The sequence below is a fragment of the Sarcophilus harrisii genome, chromosome 3 (genome assembly GCF_902635505.1).
Source record: "Sarcophilus harrisii chromosome 3, mSarHar1.11, whole genome shotgun sequence".
NCBI classification, from domain to species: Eukaryota; Metazoa; Chordata; class Mammalia; order Dasyuromorphia; family Dasyuridae; genus Sarcophilus; species Sarcophilus harrisii.
In genome coordinates, this window is record NC_045428.1 from 206,112,660 (window position 1) to 206,138,483 (window position 25,824).

General features: G+C 31.3%; 1 protein-coding gene across 1 annotated transcript in view; it reads left to right on the forward strand.

Moving 5' to 3' along the window:
• The window catches only part of ANOS1 (anosmin 1), a 230,743-nt gene that overhangs the window by 195,119 nt on the left and 9,800 nt on the right, over positions 1-25,824 (forward strand). The window contains exons 9-10 of the mRNA XM_003765590.3: positions 4,172-4,318; positions 24,042-24,136. Coding sequence (XP_003765638.1) covers positions 4,172-4,318; positions 24,042-24,136 — 242 coding nt within the window. The remainder of the gene's footprint in view (positions 1-4,171; positions 4,319-24,041; positions 24,137-25,824) is intronic.

Sequence of the window (25,824 nt, forward strand, 5' to 3'; positions counted from 1 at the left end):
TTAATGAGGGAAACATTTTTTGGATAAATTGCTTCCTTGACTTTATATGACTGACCTTTTTTATCAATCCCCTTTTCTGAAAGGTATTTAAAAGAACTTCATAGAACTTGAGAGTCAATATACCTAAAACACAGTACATATGTAACTCTCTTATCATTTGATAATCTCATATCTGTCTAAAGACTTCTGGTGATAGGGAACTCTGACTTATGAAAAAAGGCCATCCCATTTTGGGACCATTGTTTTTTGCCCAAATGTTTCTCCCTGTAGTTGCTAATGATCTTAGTTTTACCCTCTGGCATCAAGCAAAGCCAGTCTGAGAGCTTTTTGATTTGATAAATTTTTGAAGATAGTAGGATATCAAGAAGCTTTGATTAAAGAAGATATTTTCCTTAGATAGTAAGAAGATTTAAAAAAAAAAGAAAATTCTAAGACAAATAGAAGCTTATATTAAATAAATTTATTCCTATTCCCCTTACATATAAAAGAATAAGAACATGAATTGTTTTCTCTGTACTCACCTCCTTAAAGTACAGTATAATAAAAGTGTCATATAAAAACCACTATTCTAAAAAGACAAAAGTTGACATATATAAGTCAATCTTGCTAAAAATATATATCTTTTTAATTAACATGACAGGAATGTAGTTATTTTAGGGGAGGACCTCAATCCATAATAAAATACTAATTTCAAAATTTGGGGCATTAAAATGTATTTCTCTCTTTCTCTCTTTGTGTGTGTGTGTGTGTGTGTGTTGTGTGCATGTGGATGTTTGTGGATAGCTTTTAATTTCACTGGAGTAGGGCAGCCTTGAAATTACTTACCTATGGAAAGCTCCTTCCAACTCAATGACTGTCATTCTTGTTAAATCCTTACAGTTAGATAATGAAAGGTTTAGGAAATCTATGAAAAACGGGAAATGATGCAAAGCACCTGCTGTTACATGTATTGTCTGCTTCTCACCAAGTAAATCCTATTTAAAAAAAAGATTGTTTTTGCTAAGTACTATGCAGAATACAGCTTTCTGTTTTCTGATATTTTATATCTGAACGCTTTTTATATAACCTCATGAATATAGGAGGCTGCTTTTATAAGAACACAGCATATTTCATCACAGGACTACCAAAACAAAAGAATAATTATAACTTTGTAGTGTAAGCAAGGGAAATTATATTTTATAGGGAGGAAGATACTAAATGCCACAACATGAATTATTTTTTGAGTTATTTTACTTCCAAGGCTTCAGGCAACTGTGTTTTAATGATAAACACTTTTACACAAATTGCAGCTTTCTTTTTGTGGGAGCTGGTAAAAAGTACCCCTCAAAGCAAGGTAGAGATGTGTCTCATACCGAGAAGCAATTTACTTTTTAATAAATTTTATTTTATATGTTCATTTCAAGAGCAGTGCTTCCAAGGTTGACAGACTTCAATTTGGGTGAATTTAGAAATAGCATATTTTAATAGTTATTTCATGGATTCTAAATATTCTTCAAGCTGATATTGTAAGAATTATAGTATAAATGAAATCTTTTTGGCCCTTCACATTGTGAAGTGAAATAAGAATTTAGAACTTTGGAAACAAAGAATATGAAAGTATGGTCCTTCAAACTTATCTATTTTATGACCAAGAAAACATGCAAACTGTTTCAGAATATGTCCCTTTGTTAGCCTTGGCAAGAATGAATATTATTCTATTTTTATTTTATTTTTTTTGCTCAGGAATGGAACTGATAGTTATAGAGGTAGAAATTATGTAATTCAAGAACCTGCAAAGGACCCTTGAAAAGGGATCCAATTTATCTTTCCTTTATAGTACATACTTGGAGAGTATTAAGAACGGTGTTTCCAACTAATGCTTTTCTCCTCTGTACTTATTTTTATATTTAGATTAATGGTCATTTGGAGATATTTTAAAATTGACCCTTAGATCTATTGTTAACATAGATTAATGGATCACAAGGTCAAAAGTGGATTGAAAAGCATAATTAATTAGCAAATTATAACAGTAACATCTTTTATTTAGCCACTAGTAGAGTATTATATATATATATAGATATAGATATAGATATAGATATAGATATATGTAATATACACATATGAGCATATGGGTTAAAGTAATTTAATTAATGTGTTACTAGCCCCTAAATACTACCCTTCTCTGTGCCAGAGAGAGTCTAATTCCCAGTTCAATATACTAGCCACATTGCTTCTCATCCCATCTGATGTTTCCTCTCAAGAGACTAGATGTGTACATAAATACCAGTTACACTTCTCGTTTTCTTTCCACTAAAATATGGAATGTCAATCATTTGCTTAAACACCGTACAGATTTGTTAAATATTTTGACTGGAGCTGACATTCAATGATTTAGAAGTAAATGGCAATGATTTAGTTTGAATAAGGTGCTACTGTTTTGACAAATTTGAAGACAATATTTCCTTCGGTGGAGAGGAGGGATGAAGTTGGCAAATTTTGCTAGTGCCTACAATAAAGTAAGCAAAATGACAAGTATTTATGTCCAATTCCCATCACTTTTTCTTAAAAATTTTTACTGCTATAATTTATGGGATTTTTCCTACTATTATTTTATTAACATAATTTATTTAGGCACCTTAGATGGCTACTTTTATTTATTTTCTTCCAAAACTGTGAAAACAGATTATATGAGTAGAAGAACTACATTTATATTAAAAAAAAACTTTAGGAATCATGTAGTCATGATTAAACACTAGCTGAGTGTTTAAATGAGTTAGTAGGAGGAGTTTATGCCATAAATCAGAGGAACAATGCTCCATAAATATATAGGTATGTATGTACACACATGTCATATATGTCAGTTATTAGTCATATATATTCTGCCAATATATGTACAATATTCATATAAATCAGTAAACTTTTGTGAAATACCTACTATGTGCCAGACACTGAACTGACTGCTAGGAAAACAAAGAAAGTCAAAAGAGAGTCCCTCTTGCCAAGGAACTCACAGTCGAATGGGAGAAAAACATTCAGACAACTATGTACAAAGGACTATATAAATGATTAATAAGAAATATTTAATAAAGAAGGTACCAGAATTAAGGAATGGGGTTGACTTCTTGTAGAAGGTCTAGTTGAATTCTGGAGATGGAAAGAATGAGGGGAAATATTTCAGAAATTGAGTATAGCCAATGAAAATAACTGTAATCAGTTGATGGAAAATCTAGTATAAGGAATAAAAGGAGGCAAGGGTGACTTTATTACAGAGAACATAATAGTGAGTAAAGCTTAATATAACTGAAAAAGGTGAGAAGGGTTATGAAAGACTTGGAATGCCAGATGATTTAGTATTTGATCCTGTAGATGCTAGGGAGTCATTGACCTTTAGTGTGACATAGCTAGACCTGAAGTTTAAAAAAATCACAAACATCCAGTAAGTTATTATTATGATCCAGGTGTGAGAATTAAGAGTGTTTACCAGAGTGGTGGCAGTGTCAAAAGAGAGAGGAATGTATTTTAGAGATGTTATAAAGAGAAAATTAATAAAGCTTGGCAACACATGGAAATAGGGGGTGGGGTGAATGAGAATGAGATGATAATAGAATCTAGATTTTGAGCCTGTGGGGCTGGAAGAATAGTGGTCTCTCAATTTTGGAATGGGGAAGAGTTTGGGGAGAAAAATCATGAGTTCAATTTAGAACGTTGAGTTTAAGATAACTACAGTATATCCATCAGGAGAGATCTAATATTAGCAAGACAAATTCAACAGAGAAGTTAGGGCTACAACTAAGTTCATGGGAGCTGTAATAACCAAGGAAAAATATCTCAGATGGAGAAAAGAAGATGGAAAAAAGGAGGACAGAACCCAGAGGGTCACTCAAAATTACTTGGCATGCCCTGGATGAAGATCCAGTGAAGAAAACTGAGATGGAACAGTCAGTTAGGTAGGAAAAAAAACCAGGAGATACTAATGTCCTACAAATCAGGAAACAAGAAAATATCAGGGGGGGGGGGGAAACGGTGATTAACACTGCTGAGGGCTGCAGAGAGAATAAGTATTTTTAAAAGGGATGAAATTTGGCAATTAAAAAATTGTTGGTAACTATTTTAATTGAATGATGATGTTGTTATGCAGACAGTGTTATGTACATAAATAAACATGTATTTCATTAAATAAATTCCATTGTAGAAGATCAGCTAGGGAAAACTAGAAAAGGAGTTCCTGAAATACTTCCTCCTTTTCAAAGAAGAAGACCTACTCGCCTTCTGGAAGTTGGAGCTCCTTTCTACCAGGACAACATGCTTCAGGTCAAAGTCTATTGGAAAAAGACTGAAGGTATGTGAACTATTCCTTCCAGAATAACAACTGTGAAATAAAGAAAAAAGATATAAATGGTTGTATCTCTTATGTGAATTTGCCAATATTAACTTTGACTTGGTGTTATGTATTCAGCCAAGTTCCATGAAAAACCATAATTTGGTTGTGTACTTTGATGGATGTTGACTTGAAATAAAAAGTTTCACTCATTGTCTCTATCATTTATAGAATGCATCATATCAAGATCTCTGGATTCTGGTATGTTTAGTGACTTGGAGACAAAGCCACTTGTATGGCCCTTGTAAGAAGGAAAATGTAATTTATAAATATGTTAAAAGGAAAATATCTTATAATAAATGTTGGGGCAGAGATCAGGCAAAATCTGGATCTTGAATGGGGAACAAAATCAAAGAGATCCAGGGAAATAAGGTGGTTAATTTGTATGTGTCTGGAGAGGGGGTTGAACTTCGCCTATATTATTTTTGTGTAGGATCCACTTTGCATATATTTGTTCCTCAAGACCCCACTACAAGAGATATAGAAGAAGCAAATTTATTGTTTTAATCTTTCAGTCTGCAATGCAAATGCCATAAAAGTTAAGCATCTAATTAGATTTGGATGTTAAAAAGAAATTAACCTTCATTGCATTACTGAAGTAAGTTGTTATATACTTCAGTTTAGTGTTGTAATCTATATCCCACACATGATTATTTAAATACATGCTAATTAAGGAAATTAATTTTTCTTAAAGCAGCCTAAAAAACATCCATCTAATTAATTAAATGATATAGCAAAATAATCTGAAATCTGATTCAACTCTTCAAAATATCAATGATTTATAACACCTTACAACTATTTTCCCTTATATTTTAAGATAATTTATAGAAGTGCTATAGGACACAGCGTTTTTTATGATTATTTGTTGATAAATGACATAACACACATAACACACATATTTTTAGTGACTTGGACAGTATCAGTCTACTAGGGAGCAGAATGAGTTGATAGCTAATTTAGCATTGGACATCCAGCATTCATTAGTCATCAATGACTTGTTTCATTAAGTCAAAATAGCTAAAAATGATCAGGTAACGGAATTATCATTAATCATACCCATTCTCAATCTCTGACCCATTTAATTCTCAGGGAATGTTTCCTAATGTAGTTTCCATTTAAAATGAGCAACATTTAGACATAATTAAGATGCTTTCTAATGTGTATGTTGGCCTATGAAAAAGTTTTGAAGTTAACAATTTAAACATATTTTCTACAAATATGTTAAAGTATAATTTATTTATTCAAGCAAAGAAATGATTATGTGAAATGCTACTGAATGATTGCTCCTTGAACTCTCTAATTGGATGCTATCATTTACTGTAAAATTACTTCAAAATAGAATTTCTTTCAAAGATGTACATTTACACAAGAAATTTTGAATATGCTCACATTTTTACAACCTAAAATTCACTTCTTTTTCTGATTTAACATCATTTATTTCTCTAACTCTTCATGTTGAAAATGTAGAGCCAAATTCTCATTCTTTTCTCCTTCTTCCCTCCTCCCTCTCTCCCTCCCTCTCTCCCTCCCTCCCTGTCTCCTTCCCACCCTCTCTCCAGTGTTTGATTTCAGATGTGAACTCCTGACTCTGAAGCTAGTGTTCTGTCCACTGCATCACCTCAATACTCCTCATTCTTTTACTTTCTATAGGTCTTATTTGAAGTGAGAGATACTTGATGTGAGATTAGATTCATTTAATAGCAACATTAACATTAATAATTTATATAAGTATATATAAAAAGGAAGAAGAGTCTGAAGGAAGAAAAGGATGAAAATGAGGGAAAGATACACCTAGACCAGAAGAACAAAATAACATGGGATTGTTCTGAGAGGTATCCTCTTCTATCTACAAATGCAACTAGAATTGTCCTATATTTTTCAGTGAGGTTGCCTTCTAAGAATGAGATTACAGTCTAATACTTTTATCTAACTACCAAAAAGAATTTATTTCACATACATTTTCAATAATTTGTAGAACATTGTGTGCAAAAGAATAGATGCATCACTGTTTTTATGTGAACCCCATAGAAAAAGATGATGATGATAATGATGAGATGATAATAACAAAATAGTTAAGTCACGTAGATTTATTTGTGGAAATGGAGGGCTTTATGATGGAAATTAAGGACCAGGTTATTGCCTCAAGTTGAGTCCTCACTTTCACTCATTCCACTATGACTTATTCATTTATGAATATTGTTTCTATCTTCACAACTTCTTTCATATATATTTCCTTGTTTCCATTCCAATAGTCACATCTCTCTTCAAACGCTTGGTACTTTTTATTTGGATTACTACAATAGTTTTCTCATTGTCATCCCAGCTTTAAGTGTCTTTCTACAATTTTTCTTTTATTTTATTTAAATTTCTTTATTAGTTTTTAATATTTACTTTTATAAGATTTTGATTTCCATTTTTCCCACCTTTCCTCACCTACCTCCTTTCCAAGACTCCAACCTTGTGAAGATCGCGTATTTTAAAATCAGCCGGAGTCAGGAATTCAGGGTAGGGGAAAATTGTCAGTCTTTATTCTCAGTGAAGAAAGATCAGAGGTGGAAGAGAATGGGCAATAGCAATGTGTGTAGCTGAGTCAAGAAGCTAGCTAGACCAGCAGCCATACGACCAGCAGCTAGGAGTATGGAACCCAGGCCCAATCTCTCCCAGCTTCTCTTCCTGTCTCTGTCTGCCTCCCCCCACCCAAATCGTCATTTCCTATACAACACATCAGGTCTTGCACGGAGAGTGGGCAGGGACCATTCTTTATCCAATCATGTATATTAATAGAGTATAGCCCAATTACTATTTAGTCTCACGTACTTGGGACCTCAGTGCATCAATTCAAACCTCAGCCCATTACACAACCTGATATAGATTATACATGCCCAATCATATTAAATGCATTTCCACATTAATCATGTTATGAAAGAAGAATCATAACAAAAATAAATAAATAAATAAATAAATTTTTAAAAAGCAAAAGTACCATATTTCAATCTGCATTCAGCCTCTGTAATTCTTTCTCTGCCTCTGTATAACATTTTTAACATAAGTCTTTTAGAATTGTCTTAGATCATTGTATTGCTGAGAAGAGCAGAGTTTATCAAAGTTGATCATCCATACAATGTTACTGTTACTATGTACAGTGTTTTGGTTCTGCTCACTTCACTCAGCATCAATTTGTGTAAGTTGTTTCAGGTTTTTCGGAAATCAACCTGCTCATCATTTCTTATAAAACAATAGTATTCATTCATATATCACGATTTGTTCAGTCATTCTCCAATAGGCATCTCCTCGATTTCCAGTTCTCTGCCTCCATAAAGAGAATCGTTACAAATATTTTTGTACATACGGCTCATTTTCCATTTTTTATGATTTTTGTGGGATACAGACCCAGTAAAGGTATTGCTAGGTCAAAGGGAACACACAGTTTTATGGTTAAGATAATTTTTCTAAAGTATTTGTTTGGTTATTTCACTCTCCCCGATTAATGATTTCCAATGACTTTCAATTATATACATAATCAAATATAAAACTTGTTTGGTATTGAAAGCTTTTTATAACATGAATCATCCTAACCTTTCCAATCTTCCTAAACCTTACTCCCCATCATAACTCCCCTCTACAATCCAGCTATTCTGGCCTACTTGCAATTCCTCAAACATGGCACTCTTATCACTCATTGCTATGCCTTTTTACTGGCTGTTCCTTATGTTTAGTGTGCCATGATCCCTCAGCTCTCTTAGTCTCCCTGACTTCTCTCAAAACTCAGCTCAAATCCCATGTTCTGCAGAGAGCTTTTCCCAGTCCCCTCAGCTATTAGTGCCTCTCCATTTCAGATTACTTTTATCTACTCTGAATATATCTTCTTTGTGCCTAGGTATTTCTATACTGTATTATTCATTAAAATGCACCTTAGTTGAGGGTAGGGGCTTCCCTTCTTCCTTAGTTGTATCTTCAGCACAACATAACATTTAATAAAATTTTGTTAACTATTAACTAATTTAACAAGTCATCATAGAAATTTTATCCTTCAAAAACCTAAAATTAGTGATTGATGTAGTATCTACAATCAAATAGTAGAAATGCAAAACACAAGGCAGTGTAGCAGTAAAAATTTAGCACCTTCTGGAAATTTAGCAATACATGACATGGTAGCCAGTATTATGATTAAGAAACTTACTGTTTTTCAAGGAGTGACAGATGAAATATCCACATACTACAAATATAGAGTTTAAATATCTTGGAGAAGTCTAGAGTCAAATTGTACCAGAACAAAGCCATTACATCTAATCTTAACCATTATCTAAAATCATTCAAATGTAGAAGAACCAAACTATTACTAATAACATTTTAAATGAATTCAACATACCTAATACTCATGATCTTTAAGTTGTAAAGAACAAAAAAATTGTTCAAAATATCAAAACCTTCAAGAAAAGGTAAAAATTATGTGGAAATTACCTACTCTCTATTGGCATGTCTGCTAATGCTCTTCTATGCTCTTAGTGAAATCATAGATATGAACTTAAATTTTGGTGTAGATATTGGCAATTGACCCTGAGGTCTTAACACATGCAAAGCATATGTTCTGTTACTGAGCTATATCCTTAATTTATATAGATAAATGTATATGTATACACAAATAAATTAAGGATATAGGTTTTGGGGGAAATATGTATATATGCATCTATAGATAGACATACATGTAGCTGTAGCATGCCCAGTGGCCACACTCTGTGTAAAACTGTCTTGGCAAATGAGCTAAACCTAAGGATAATCAGTAGTCCTCAAATTCCTCAGTGAGTTTGGGGAATGTTTACCCCAAACATTTGAAAAATTGGTGGAATGGGTGAATGAAAACGGGTTGTTCCAGTGGCTCTGAAGGTGGCTAATGTAGACACTGTGGAGTATTTACAGCTTGGTTAGACATCAGATATATGCATCAATATCCATCACCATTTATTTGGATTTTTGTCCTGCCACTGGACTTCCATGATTCTGGAAGAGAGAGTGAGACAATGAAGATTTTCTGCAATTCCTCTTCATTTAAATCCCTCACTCATCTCATTGTTATGTCTTTGGTCTTCTTTGAAAATGAAGGACAAAAAAAAAATATGAGATTACACTCTAATACTTTTATTCAATCATAAAAATAACTATTTTAACCACCTCTGCATAATTTATACAACATTAATATAAAGGAATGGTAATCTGATAGTTAACTGAATTCTCAAAACTAGTCATTATTAGCATTATCATCATAATTATAACAACACTGTGTTCTTTGCAAAGCTAAAAAATATGTAAAAATTTACATCCTAATTCTCTTATTCAACAGTCATTTTATCAATGTATACTAGACTATAGAGCATCAAATAAAAAATGTACATATAAGAATCACAGCTTATTTTTGAGCTGCTTGTATTGAAACTTCACTAAAAATTCTGAGAATGAGATTGTAATGACAGTGATAAAGAAGTTTTCCTCCGGATAGAAATGGCTAAGATATCATGGTGAAATCATATTAGATAACCACATAAATGCAACCAACAACAATATGTTTTAAACAGATGAGAGAACCATGAGGATTTTGTTTTTTGAGAAATGGAAAGAGATAAATTTGTAATTCAAGATTAGATTACTGCAACCAGAAATTATAGAAAATCACCCTTTAAGAACCTAGACTTTATTTTTATCCATGTTTATCAATGCAGATTGTGCAAGGATATTATAGAATTTTAGAAACTGTGCAGCATATCATTACAAGTTATAAAAATTTTAAACCTACAAATACCTAACAAGACAAAACCTGATGACTTGAGTTGTAAACTAACAGATGATAAATTCCCATACTGTGAATATGTATAAACTCCAAAATATTCTTGAAAATACAGGACAGAAGCTACACTGAAATGATTAACACTCTTGCCCACAAGTATCTGGTATAACATTAATCCACAAAAATTAAGAACTATGTTTTACTATGTGCTGTGCTAAAGAATATCCATAACTTCAAGGCACATGTAATGAAACACTTTCAAAAAGAGACCAAGTGGATGATGTGTGAAAATAATAGGCCTTGGCAACAGATTGGATACAGAGGATGAAAAACAGTAAATAGTATAGGATGACTTTTAAGTGGTGCATTTGAATGAGTGTGTGTGTGTGTGTGTGTGTGTGTGTGTGTGTGTGTGTGTAAGTTTAAGGGGGAAAGAGAATTATTTCTGTTGTGTATATATTGAGTTAAAATGATCCCTGGACATCCAGTTTGAGATGTCTGAAAGACATTTGGATAGATAAGGATAGAGGTCAACAGAGAGATCCAGGTAGGATAGGTAGATTGGGGAATCATTAGCTTAGAGATGGGTAATTAAACGCTGATGAGATCACAAAGGGAAGTAGTATAGAGGGAGAAGAAAAAAGGTTTCAGTGCAACCCTTGAGGGGCACTTAGGGTGTGATCTGGAAGAAAAGCCCAGCAAAAGACATGAAAAAATAGGAGAACCGAGAGTGTGGAATTCTGAAATGTCTAGAGAGAAGAGAATATCAATCAAGAAGGATAAAATAATCAACAAGGTTTCATTAAATCTTAACTACTTTAAATAGAAAAATCTATTTTTTTAAAAAAATCAAAGACATTTTCAAAGAAAAAAGTCCTTAAATATTAAGCCCTTATTTAGGTATTGATCATTATGTTTATAATAGCTTACAGTTATTTATAGTTTGGAAATAGCTTATAATTATAATAATTTACAATATAAAAATTTCTCTCCTAAATGTTTTAGAATGAATTTCACATGAGATCTCTCTTTTCCTTGAATAATAATATCATTTTAGTGTTAGAAAAGAATTTGGAAACAATCTTGTCCAACACCCTTATTCTGGGAATCAATAAACAGAGATCAAAAGAGATTAAGTGATTTTTTTCAGTGTCATGTGGTATTGCTAGATCACAGTTTGTATACACAGTTTGATAGCCCTTTGGGCAAAGTTCCACATTGCTCTTCAGAATGGTTGGATCATTTCACAACTGTACCAATAATGCATTAGTGTCTCAGTTTTCCACATCTCCAACATTTATCATTATCTTTTCCTGTCATTTTAACCAATCTGAGAAATTTTGATCTCAGACTTGTTTTAATTTGCATTTTTCTAATCAATAGTTATCTGGAGCACTTTTTTCATGACTGTAGATAGCTTTAATTTTGTCATCTAATAATTGTTCATAGTCTTTAGCCATTTATCAATTGGGTAATGATATGTGACACTATTTTTTCTAGTTAATATCCAATGCTTCTTTCCTTCATGAATCTGCCTGTTTTCCTACTTCCTAATTTTTGTTGATCTGTTTCATATTCATGGATCTCTTTTCTTTGCTTTTCTTGCCTGTTGAATTATCATCCACTTTTCAAAATACAACTTGCATCTAGTTTTCTCCACAAAGCCTTCCTTGATGTCCTATAGTCAGTAATGACCTTCCTTGAATCTTACCTAATATGTTATTTTGTAACTAATGCACTTATTATGGACATTATAAGGACATTATGCTTGTTTTGATGTATTGGTGCCATATCTTCCTCACCAAACCATAAGCTTAATGAGATCACAGATGGTGTCTTAGCTAAAATTTATGTCTCTGCAAGTTTATAATATAGTACTGTATAAACAGTAGGGATTCAGTACTTTAATGCTGAATGAATGAGTGAATGATAGAAGTGACCAAAGAAATATTAGCATTTTTCTAGGAATATATTCACCTCCTTTCCTCCACTACAAATATAGTTTATGACCAGTGTTTTTGTTTTTCATATTCTTAGAACCATTTAATCTTTTTATCTCTGACTTTTTTTTTTAACATTATCTTATTATGTTTTAAGTCCCAATCTAGTGCTAAATCATTGAAGAAATAAAATGTTTGATATACTGAATACTTCTACTCTTGAGTACTGTAACTGAAATAAAATAAGGCATTAACCCTTCTAGTTGAAGTCAAAGCAAGGGAAATAAGGTAGGCCTTGACCCTTCTTGATATACATAATATATTTGGATGCATTTTCTTCCATCTCTTATAAAATCTTCAGAAAACAATCAATATTTTCCTTATATTAAAAAAAAAAAAACAGTTGGGCAGCTAGGTAGCACAGTGGATAGAGCACCAACCCTGAATTCAGAGGACCTGAGTTCAAATGTGATCTCAGACACTTAATACTTCCTAGCTGTGTGACCCTGGGCAAGTAAGCCCAACTGTCTCGGCCAAACAAAAAAAAAATTAGTTTTAAACAGAATGATTCATAGCCATCTGGATAAAATTCATACCATTGTTTGTATGTAATTAGAAAATAACAGAATGTAGTAGTTTTAGGCCTCTGTTTATTTAAATATGTATTTGAAGAGCTGGTCATTCATTTTCTTTTCACATGATAGGCTATTGTGTTTTCATCAAAAACATCATGAGTATCATGAGATTATGATACTCTCATTCTGAAATTTTGAATTTTCTGAAGTTTTGTGATTTCATTGGAAGATGAACAAATACAACAGATGTTACTTTTGGGGGACTCACAAAACTGGCTAATGATGATATATTCAAAGAAGCTAAAAGTGATCTGAGAGTTCTATTTTAATTACAGGTTCATTATAATAATAAGGCTGATCAACAATCAATAGATTTTGTTAAGGAATAAGTGGGCATTTATATCAGTATATCAGGGAAGAAGCCTTTTTCTATTCAAATATTTCTTTGCTACTTATAGTAAAATTGCAAAAAAAAGAAAAATCATGTTGTGCCTAAAAGAGCATCAGATGATAGCAGGAGCATGGCCTTAGAATATTTGTTGCCTGATGTAATGTAAAGAGAGTCTTCATTTAACTATATCTTTGAAGGATATGTGAGAGAAATAAAGAGAAGAGTTTCCTTCTGGGAAGGATGATATTGAAAATTAGAATTAATTATTTAGAGAGGGTATAGAATTTCATTTATTTGAGTTATTTTAAAATTTATTTGGATAACATGACTTAAATACAAAGATTGCTTGAAGCCATAGGATAAGACTTAATGATCCCACAATCTTCCTCTAATCCTATGATTCTATGCAGCAATTAAAGTGAGTATATTTTTGATACTACCCAATTCGAGATACTTGCAATAGTTTATTTATATAAAATGGTACGCTTGTCATATATTGTCAAAAAGTCTTTATATAATGTGATCATTTTTAATGTTTCATCTTAAGGATATTTTATACTATATGTATTTATAATGACAAACCAAAATGAATGTAAATTTGCATTAAAAATTTCAAATACTTTAATTAGACTAAATCACTTTATAATATACAACTTTTCTTCTCAAAGGAAACCTATTAACTTTGTCTAAATTGTTATTTTTCTCATATGTGTATTCATCTACATATGTACATATGAATTTTGCATATATATACACATATATTATAATTTTAGTTTTAATTGAACAAACTTTTTAAAATAACCTTTTTTGAAAGATAGTTGGTAACAAGCACAATGAATGTGAATAATTTAATTTGGTATAGTTTAGGATCTTTGGGATTTTATTTTTCATTTTAAAGTCATCTGCTTCACATATAAATTAATAATATAAACCATCTTTTTCCTCCAATCAGTCTTGTCATAGTCTTGGTGGGCCTGTCATTTCATTTTACTTTTACCAAAGGTTCTTTTATTGTATGATACATTACATTCAAGTTGTTTTGGGATTTCCGTAAATTTTGTTCTTCATCCAATTTAGCATCTTTTGTTTTTTCCCCATATAGTTTCCTCCCACACTGAAATCAATAGTAGCTAAATATGTTTGAAATTTCATTTAAGTTATTTTCTTTAGGATTTATTTAAGGGGAAAACAGAGTTGATTACAATGTACTTTAAAATGAGCATTTTGTTCAAGTACATTTGCAAATGATAAAAGCTTGTCCTTTAAAATTTTCTGAAAAGTTTTAAAAACAAGTATTTCAGGAAACAGAGTATTATTGTTTGTGTAATTATTTAACTTTACCTTTACTTATATTCAGCAAAACACATTTAAAATTTATATTCTTCAGACTATATTGAGGACATCTAGGAAACTTGGTTTATTCCATATGAGTTATATAAGTGCTTTTAGGCATTGTGGTATTTAGGATACTACAAAAGCATATTCTTATCACCATTCTGCCTTTTATCTGTGGATTACTTGTTGGAAGCAGAAGAGTTTTAAAACTTTAATTTCTTATATCTAGAAGAAGGTACCATAACTACTTATATCTAGAAGGTACCATGCTTTATATGCAAACCTGATTTACAAAAACCTATAGTAAATTTCTAATGTTGAACCATCAGTTATTTACTTTTTCTCACACAACAATTTGAGTCTTTTGGTGAATGTTCAAAATACATGTTACATTGCACTCCATCTACAAATCAGTTATAGTCTGAAGTGCATACATGTAAATGAATTTTGATATTTATACATATAACTGGTTTCTTAAATAATTCAGAGACTCTAATTTAAATGGCACCACTTTGAGGAGGTATATCTTACTTTTCACTGTCCCAAAAGGAATTCATCAGGACATTTCATATATAATCTATAAAGAAAAATATAATTCTATAGTTATTCTGTGCTCATTTTACCTAACAATCTATGAATTCATTTTTCAGTGATTTATTACCCTGCTGGTGATTATCTGCTATTATTTGTGGTTTCAAAAAGAAGGAACATTGTCCTAATAGCAAACTCATTAATAAAGGTTCTCCATAAATTATTTAAGTAACATATAAAAAACAATTATTTTCAGCCCATGGTTTCTGTTCTTTTCTTGTCTTATTTCCCATTGAAAATGTATGTAATTAAACAAAGAGGACTTTCCAATAAGATCAGGAGTAAGTAAAGATGCCCATTATGCTAGAAATAATAGCTAGAGAAATGAGACAAGAAAAGGAACTCAAGAAAATAAGAATAAACAAAGAGGAAACAAAGACATTACTTTTTTAGGATGATTTACTTATAGATCTCTAGAGGGGAAACTAAAAATTCAATGAAACAATGTTTGGTAAAGTTACTGGATTTGAAATAAATCCTTATAAATCGCCAGTATTTCTGTATAGCACCATCAAAATTAGCACAAAGAGACAAAAAGAAATTCTTCCTATCAAAACATGCACTGATTATATAAAAGCAAAATATTCTTTATAGAAATAAATACAATACTAGAGGTTTGGAGGGATATTAATTGTTCATGAATAAGGTGAAGCAATACAATAAAAATAATTAATTATATACTCCATTAATTAATACTCCATTGTCACTGATTTTTTTTAAACTAGTAGAATAACAGTTTCTCATATTTCATTTTTATGAAATGTTTCAGATAATTTATTTTTGTATACTATTCTTCTGAGAATCATATCACAAGTTAATATTTGATATAAATGTATTTTTTAATTGAAATACCTGACAGAAGAGCCAAGAAGTAGTTTTGAACTAAGATCTTCATAGGTAATCAATAAAAATCACAATCTCATAAAGTATAGTTCTTGAAGTTTTCTGACATACAAAGTAGTGTCAGAATCCTTACAAAGTATTAAGTCACTAGAATTGATAGAAATAATGCTTAAGTTAACACCTTTGAGAGTTCACACATTAGAGTTCACAAGTTTGGGAGATTCTCAAGTCAGAAACCCACAATCCCTCTCTGTCAGAGGAGGAGTCAACCTTTGGGTTCATACCTTTAAGAGATCATATATAAGGAGCTCCTGGAGTCAGAAGGAGATTCAGAGCGAGGATTCTGAGAGAACTGAAGGCTGAAGCTTGCGTAGGCAAAGGACTAGCAACAAGAGCTCTCGGAACCAAAGAAAGCTTACCGGGCTATTTTGGAAGAGACAATAAAGAACTGGATTTTAATTCCTGGCTGCATTTGAGGTGATTATTACTCTGAACCAAAACTAAGGCTGCCTCCAGAAAACCTTCCCAAGAAACCTGCTCCCAGAGAATGATTATATTTTTGAAAAGAAGAGAAAACTACAAAGTAGCAAAAAGATTATAAATAACATTTTCTAGGTAAAATTAATTTGAGGAATTTAAGTGATAAAAATAAATGCACAAATAGTCTAAGTGGAATATTTTAATGTAAATTTATATTTATATTTTTGTTCAGGATTACTACATTGTTTCTCTAATTAAATCTCACAACATGTTAGAACATGTTGTGAACCATTCTGTGCTATCATTCTGGAATTTTAAATGGGGAAATTATATTTTCATCTTTAGTATTTTAAATATATTTTGCATCATTTGTTCACAAATTATTTTCTTTTCCTCCCAAGCCAAAATTATAATTATTTTATCCAATCTTTTCTACTCTCAACTTCCCAAAATTTATTTGTTTCCACATAATTTTGGTGTACAGAAGTTATGCATTATTATTTATGAGAAAGTCTTCACATATTTGGCAAGTTCAGAATAGTTTAAAATATAGTCAAACTTTTTTTAGAAAGTGATATTTATAGATGATAAAATAATTCAGAATATGCAACTTCAGTTTGTATGATCAGAAGCAGAAATGTAGTTTTCAGAAAAGATATTTTAAAGAAATAATCATTAATTATTCCTCACTGTGGAAGATGTAGCTTCCTGAACAATATATAGATGTTTAGTACAATGACTGGCACATAGTAGGCAGTTCATAAATATTTAGTTATTGATTGACAGGACTGTTACAGTGGTTAAGACTGTCGATTCTCAATATGGCATATAGAATGGATTAGAAGGAAAATATGCATAATGTCCCCAGTGCATGTATGGGGACATGTAAAGGATGGTATAATCTAAGGAAAAAGTATGAACAAATGGAAGAGAGTACATAAAAACAAAATACATATGAAATATTTTATTTTTACTAATTTGGTGCACAGTTGCTTTGACAGAGAATTAGGAACTTTAATAATGCTTCTAATTAAACTAAAATCTGAGAGGAAATTGAGCAAGGAGGCAAATTTACTAGATGCCAAAATGTCTATCCATTTTTTATTATGTGTAAGATCCAGGGAACTCTTTAGCCTAGAAACCTCCAAGGCTAAAACTAAAGTATTGTGATTGAGCAGAGTAAATTCCCCTTCACTCTGTTTATAAAAACTAATCTCTGAATTTTTAAAATTTTAAATTTCTTATAACTTGAAAAATATTTTATAAATATCAGTAGAATTTTCCTGAGTATCAAAAATGTCAAAGCACCAGTCTGGCAGAGGAGACATATGAACTTAATAATTTGTGGGAAACTAATTATATATGTGTGTGTATATATAAGTACATACACACACATTCACACAACTTTGTAAGTACTCAAACTTGGAAATATCTAAGACTACACACTTTGAAATATATCCAGATAATCACAAAATGATCTAAGTCATAATTCTATCAGTTGGGAGCATGTTTACTTGGTGTTTATAAATAATTGACACAGGAATAGAATGAATTTAAATTAAAGTGATATTATCTGCATGATAAAGTAATGTTATTAAATTAGTGGTCTCAACTCTTTTTCAGTCCCATTTAGAGTCTAAATACTATTTTTTTGCTTCTTTATGCTTCAAGTATAGAAAATTAGAAAACGCATTTAAAAAAACTGTACATCTATATCCAAGATTAACTAATCTTGGATTAAAGAAGATTTTTAAAGATTAGCTAATAAAAACCAGCTTTCTCATTAAGGGGAACAAAATAGCATTGTAAATGCTTTATTCGGCAAATATTTCATATTTGTCAAGTGAGAGTTATAAAGTTTTGAAGTGTGAAATCCTTCACAACATCTTTTTAAGGAATATCATGTTTGATCATCATAGAAATTATTATTAAAATAGTGAGAAACAATAGATAAAAACATCTATATATAGAGATGGATAACAAAATGAGTAGGTAGATTGGCAAGAGGTGCAACTAATTCTGACATTCTAATCTTTAAAGAAGAAAAAGAAGGAAAAAATTAAAAATATATGTGTGTGGGGGGGTACAGCTCTATAATTTCTGCATATAAATCCAGAGTTTGAGGTTGGTATATTTCTTGAATGTGGGAGTTCTGCGCTCTAATAAGGTAATCTAGTCACATGTCTGCAATGTTGTTTACAGTGAGACCCTGGGAACTAATAGATTGGTTAAGGAAATAGGAAAAAAAAATCAAAGTCAAAAATTGAATAGGTCAAAGTTCCCCTGTTGGTCAGAGTGGGATAGAGCCCATTAGCAGTCCCTGTAATTCCAGTCTAATTAAGATAGAATAAGACTTAGTGTTTTTAAAAATTTAAGATTATTCAAATTTTGCATTTTGGTTTCTTTCTCAGGTTTTTTCCTCCTTTTGATCCGATTTTTCTTGTGCAGAAAGATAACTCTATAAATATGTATACATATATTGGATTTAACATATTTTAACATTTAACATGTATTAGATTACCTGCCAGCTAGGGGAGGGGGTGGGGAAAGGAGGGAAAAATTTGGAACAGAAAGTTTGCAGGGGTCTATGTTGAAAAATTACCCATGTATATGTTTTGTAAATAAAAAGCTTTAATAAAATAAAAAAAAAGATCATTAAAGTTTTGGTTATGTAAAATACAGTGAGGATATACTGTAAAGTATTACTCATAAAAAGTTTCACAGCAGAAGTCATATCAAAAGTATCATCAGAGAGGTACATGATGAAGAAAGAAGCAAACCCCCTCAATGGAAAGGATGAGGAATATCTAATGAACAGTCTTTATGCTCTGTTGATATCAATGGACTGTATCAAAATTTAAAGCAATCACTCTAGTGTGTTGAGGGACTATTTAGATGAGGATGGCCTCAACATTGCACAGGACAAATATAAGATGGCGAGTTGTGAACTTCATTGTTGGAGGCATTCTCCATAGCAATGAGATCATAAATTTCTCAGTGAAGTTTTCCAACTGTAGCTCCACAGTGCACTGAACATAATGTTCATTAAATGCTATCTGAGGATTTTTTGCAATGCTATTTCAGTAAAAATGAATATTTAGAAAATAGACAATGAAATGTATGGATAGCCTTAGTATAACTTTTGTGGAAAATGTACCTACACAGTAATATATACACTGGAGCAAAGAATGAAAATATTCTAAATTTGAATTTTGCTGGTTCATATTTTATAGGTAATCTTAGTGAATGAACAATGAACCCAAAATTGAGCTGATAGTAACTTACCTGTGAGCTGCCAATATTATGTGAATATGTCTTAAACTCAAAGATTACTAATTTTTCTCTAATATGGAACAGTAATTCACAAAAATTCTGCTTTCTCACTTCCTTTCACCATGGGGTTAACATAAGATTTTTTTATTAATATAGCTTTTTATTTACAAGTTATATGAATAGGTAATTTTTCAGCATTGACAGTTGCAAATCCTTTTGTTCCAACTTTTTCCCTCCTTCCCTCCACCCCTTCTCCCAACATGAGATTTTTAAAGCTAAACTAACAAAGCATAAAATTTAAATTCATTTGCAACCATTTACTGATGGATGGTCCTTTACATGTGAGACCTTTATGTAATAACAATGAGTGGATAAACTATTAGAGACATATTTCTGTTGATATTTTTACTGTAAACAAAACAAGATTACAAAAAGAAATTATAATTCTTTAAATGGAAGCAGAACTCGCAGGTTTTCTTGAAGTTGCAAACAAAAAAAGTGTGAAGTTGGTTTCCTTGTGCTCTAAAACATTACTGTGTGCAATTCGTGGTTATCAACTTTCAATGCTTAAATAAAAATCTGAGGCAAAGAATGAAATAAATGAATTCTGTGAACATATTGATAAGATTCTGTATACAAAATCATCTAGTGCTTTGAGTGCTCAGTGACTCCAGTAAATAAAGACATGTTGGAAAATATTCAGAATCATGAAATGCAAAAGGCCAAAGCATTGTTGATGCTTTGATTACTCATACCTATTACAATCATTTAATGCATAAAGAAGAATGTTCAGTAGATCTTAGAATGGCAAATATTGAACAACATTGTCAAACATGAATTGTCACTCTTTTAAGAAATTCAGTAACTAGCTAGGAAAAAAATCATTTCAAAATCAGTTTAGGGAGCTGTTTGATCATCAAAGTCAAAGGTTAAAGATAAAAAGAAATGCAGCCATTTCAATGCAACTTACTTTGACCAATTGTTTATGTTGGAAAATGGGAAACTGATAAAAGACATTTATTCTATTATAATTTCTTAGGAAAGTCTAATGAATACTGTTTTGTTGCACATGATTTAATAACTATTATCTTAGGAAAAAATCAAAATTGTAAAGTCACTAAACCACGGGGAACAATTTATGGGAAGTGTAAATACATATGATATAAAATATAAATATTAATCTATTTACATGAGAAATGATATAAAACATATACTATACAACAAATATGACTGGAAAATGACCTGGCATTTAGGGAGAATAAGAGATACTATTATGAGTATTGTGCTGGTACTTGTTCCATATTAAAAACAGAGGAAAGCTCTTTGTAGATTAATTATCATGGATTTATGGAAAGATGTGATTAACCATCAAATAACAAAAATGAAAAATTTGATCACAAAATGAGCTTGAACTAATATCAAGAAATCAAAGCTGCCTTGATGTTTTGTAATATGTAGGAATCAATAGGAATAAAATATGTATTACCATTCATTAAAGAATAAAAATGGCAGTTTATGGCAGTGCTGGGAGTCTGGGTCTCTGGTAGGTAGGTAATATATTTTTTCCAATATTTTCAGGAAAGAGAAAGAATAGAGGATGATAATTGATTGACATGATGTGAATGTATAATGTTTATAGAGATATGAAACTGTATTTTAGTCTGTACTTCAAATTGAATAGTTAACTCCCACTCTAAACTTAGAGAAGAGGCATTTTTATTTGTCATATTGAAACAGTGAGGTAGAGAAATGGATATAGCACTGTGCTGAAGTCAGGAAGATCCTGAGATAAATTTGACCTCAGTGACTTACTAGATGGGTGATATTCGGAAAGTTACTTAATATATTTGCTTCAATTTCCTTTTCTCTAAAAGATAATAATAATACCTTTCTCTTAGATTTATAAAGATGAGATAATACTTGTAAAATATTTGCAAGCCTTAAGGTGACATGCAAATCATAGCTGTTATTAATATTAACAATAAATGTCATGGCTTCACACATAAGTGTTAAACATGAACAAGATAAGGAATTGTTGAGACCATTGTTAAGTGGTACTTAATTTCTTCACTATCAGATTAATCATGGAAACACTTGAATAATTCAATTGAGTAATTGAAGTAGAACCATCTTTTTGCTTTAAAAATTCATATCAGTTAAATAAAATAAACATATAACTTTTATTAAAGATCCTTATTAAAGGAGATTAATAAGATTTCTCTGGGTAATTACATCTTCAACTTTTATCTGTGGAAAAACAAGTTTGAGGATGCAGCAATGACTGGATACTCAAGAAATTATACTTTTTGACTCAGTAAATGTATCACATTTTTAGAGGATCACAGGTTCATCAGTTAATAGGACTGCTTGTTTTTGTTTTCCAAGGGAGCAAGCTTAAATTCAAATAAAGTGACTTGCATATATCATCTGTAGTATTTTAGAAACAAAAAGTGCCTCCCTTATCACCCTGGTACAGTCAGGTGATGGAGACAAAAAGGTATATTCCAAGTGATCACGTTCATTTTCATAACATTTAAATATGCTGCAGAAAATGCTTTATTAATGACTTTTGTTCTTGTTCTTTCAAAAATTTCCAGTAAGCTATTCTTCTTTCAACCAAACACCATTGATGGTAGCTAGAGATACAGTTTATTTTGTACAATTTATGATCCTTCTCTTCGGTTTCCACACTGCTTCAAGCAAGTCTTTACTAGAATAGCCTTGAAGCCATCAAAGAATTTCTCCCCCTGAAACTCACAGACACTTGGCATCCATTCAGTGCAATATGTATATTACCAATAAGAGCTGTATAATTTTACATCCTTCATATATAGTTGCGTGACTATAACCACAAGACAACAATAACAAAGCATATTTTCTGACAGCATCATGAGTTTGTTTTCTGCATTTTCTTTCTTTAGTGTTCAAAGAAAGAAAAGAAAAGAAAAGATCATATCATAGCATGGAAAGAAAATTTTCAAACAGCAAATTCTTCCAATTGCTAGTTTGTTCCTATCAGCATAAACAATATTTATGTAGGGAAAGATATATATCCATAATAAGCATGTCTCCAGTATAGCGGGGATTGAATGGTATCATTCTTACTGATGATTATCATGCATTCATCTACAAACAAAATGATGGCATGATTAATTCTTAAGTTTAAAGCCTAGAAACATTTTCACAGTCATCTTACTATTTCTTTTATAATAAGTAGGATTAAATTAGAGGATCTTTAAAAGGTTCTTATCAGAATTGATACTTATTTTATTTCATTTTTATCTCCATTATCTGGCAAATATCTGGTGGTTATTTACAGTTTGTTGATTGATTAACTGTTTGGTCTAGTTGTTAGTGCTGTTTTCAAAATATTTTATATTTGTCTAGATGTATCCTTTCCTTCAGATGAATATAAATATTCAAGTTTCTTGTTAGCAGGGATCATCTAATTTTTTACTTTTATTTCCAGAACTTAAAACAGTAGCTAGTTAATAAAAATTTGAATAGCACATGTTTTCCTTTTAAAAGGATTCAGTTTTTTTTTTTCAATGTATATGTGGGGCTGTTGTTATGGAAAAAAGGGATCAGAAAAAGTTTTTTCTATTGCAGGAGGATATGAGATGAAACAGATGTGTTTATCATAGTGACTTTTCCAATAGAAAATGCTTATAATATTAAAGAATCATTCACTTATTAATATACTTCCTATATTTTTGTTTCTTTTTTATTTTTTAATATAAATGAATACAGTATTGTCAAGTTTTTTTTTTTCCTTTCATCTATTGGCAGGGTCATGCCATTTTAATTGGATAAATGTGGCTATTATATTTATTACTTTCCTAATGTTGAACCCATTAGAATGTAAACTTCTTGAGAGCAGGGGTTGTTTTTTGCCTTTTTGTAATCTTAGTGCTTAGCACACTGCCTGGCTTTTAGTTGCCTTTAACAGCTTATTGATTGATTGAACCAATACAAAACTCATTATAGTAAATGTCTTTTCAATAAAACTTTTTTTTAAGATACAGGAAAAAAAAAAGAAGATGGATAGGACAAAATAGAACAATTTTGTTACTACCTTTTAATTTTAACATTTAAAAACAAATTACATATTGGGATTTCAAGTGTCTTAGGTAATTCTTTTTTCCCCCTAGGTCTTTGTATTTTGAAATATGTATATTGAAGATCATATTAGGTTTACAATGTAAAAGAAATTTTTTTTAAAAATGTAAGATCCAATTACTGTTATTCTTATTAAAGTCTAAGGATTGTTATATCTTTCTGACTAAGGATCACTTTTTACGTAAAAGTTGAATTTTCCCAGCTGTAGACTTTCCTAATTGATAGCTATGCAGCTATCTTTTATGTATAGTTTGTTGGTCACTAAAACATCTTAAAATTCTCCTTGCTTTTGTTCTTTGAAGTTTTAAGGATTATTGAGACGGCTAAAAATGTTACTTTTTTAAAAATGTATTTTTAGATGCCAGTGTGAATCGATACCATGTACAGTGGTTTGCAGAATCATGTGCTCATAATGAAACAAGTGGACTTGAGAAAGCAACTGGTCTGGCCCATGTAAGTGGAAATTTCCTAAAAACTAAAGTTTTCTAAAATTTGGAAAGAGTGCCTCAGGAGGTAGTAAACTTTCTATCTTTAAAGTTTTTAAAACAGAATTTGGGGGGCCACTTGTTCAGAGTTGTTCACTTGTTCAAAATGGGAACGTGAAGAAGAAGAAAAGGAATAAGAATTTATTAAGTAGGTCTTACATTCCAGGTACTGTCCTAAGTGCTTTACAGTATATCATTTGATCTTCACAATAATCTTTTGGAGGCAGATGCTAATATTTTCCCCGTTTTCCATTTGGGGAAACTGAGATAGGCAGAGGTTTAATTACTTGTTCAGGATCACACAAGTAAAAAACATTTGAGGCTAGATTTGACCTCAGATCTTCCTGTCTCCAGGTCCAGTCCTCTACCTGTTGAAGCATCTAGTTCTCTTGTCAGTTGGATTAAAATACAAAAAGTACTAGACTTGCCAGAAGACTTGAATTCAAGTCTCAGCACAAGTTGGATCAGACTTCTGACTGGGCAATTGTGATTAGTGATCTAGAAGTGGAAGTGACCTCAAAGATCATCTAGACTAATAGCTTCATTTTTTCACTGATAAAACCTAGTCCAAGTGAGATTAAACAATTTGCCCAAGATTATCCATATAATGTTAGAGGCAGAATTTGAACCTGGGAACTCTGGCTCTAGAATTAGTTTTCTTTCTTTTTTTTTTTTTTTTTTTATACCATGCTAGACTCTCTAGATTTAGGATATAGGGGATTTAGGAAGAAACTTTAAAAAAATTCCTTTCATCTCCCTTCTCTACTATGGTATGATTCTATGACTTGTGTGGCCCCTTTTTACTTCTCTGCTTTAAATATTCTGTTTTAAATGTAAATATCTTCTTGCATATTTAACATTTAAGATTAAATAGACCTTTTTAGAAACTGGACATATAAAAGATAAATTTGTAACACATAGAACCTAGCATCCTAAACATCAAATTAAAAATGTTATCATAGCTTGAATTAAAATAAAATTGGATAATGAAAAAAAAATCTGAATTTTTATCTGATTTGTAAAGATCTTAATTGTTTGACTTTTTCCATTGAATTTCTGAATAATCATCATGCTTAAAAAGCATCAGTGGCTTCCTTTTGTGTTAAGCAAGCTGATACAATTAGAATCCCAAGCTCCTACAATAACTCTATAATCTTTTCTTACAAGAGTCCCTCCTTGCTTTTCCCCCCAGTAGCTTCCAAAACAAAACAGATGAAGCTCACTGTTGTTAGACAGACAGAAACTGTTATTATTGATAAACCTAGATTAGTACAACCAGGAGAGTCAGTCTTGCCCTAATCTCCTCAAATCAATTCAAGTCAATAGGCATTTTAACAAATTAATTGTTTGTTGGAGTCAAGGGACCTAGCGTTTCATACTTGGCTTTGCCACTGACTGCGCGTGTGATTTGGGGTATACAATGTAATATCTCTTCATTTATAAAAATGATGGCTTTAGAATATTGACATTAGGGTCTCATCCAGCTCTAAATTTATGAATCTGTGATCCTATGACTGCTTTGGGTTCTCTTCATATCCCTTGGAGCTAGCACAATATTAATATATATGAAGCATTAAATAAGCATGTTGAATAGAATATAAGCTTGTTGAGGTCAGACTTAAAAAAAACTCCCCAAAACAAAACAAAAAACCCTTT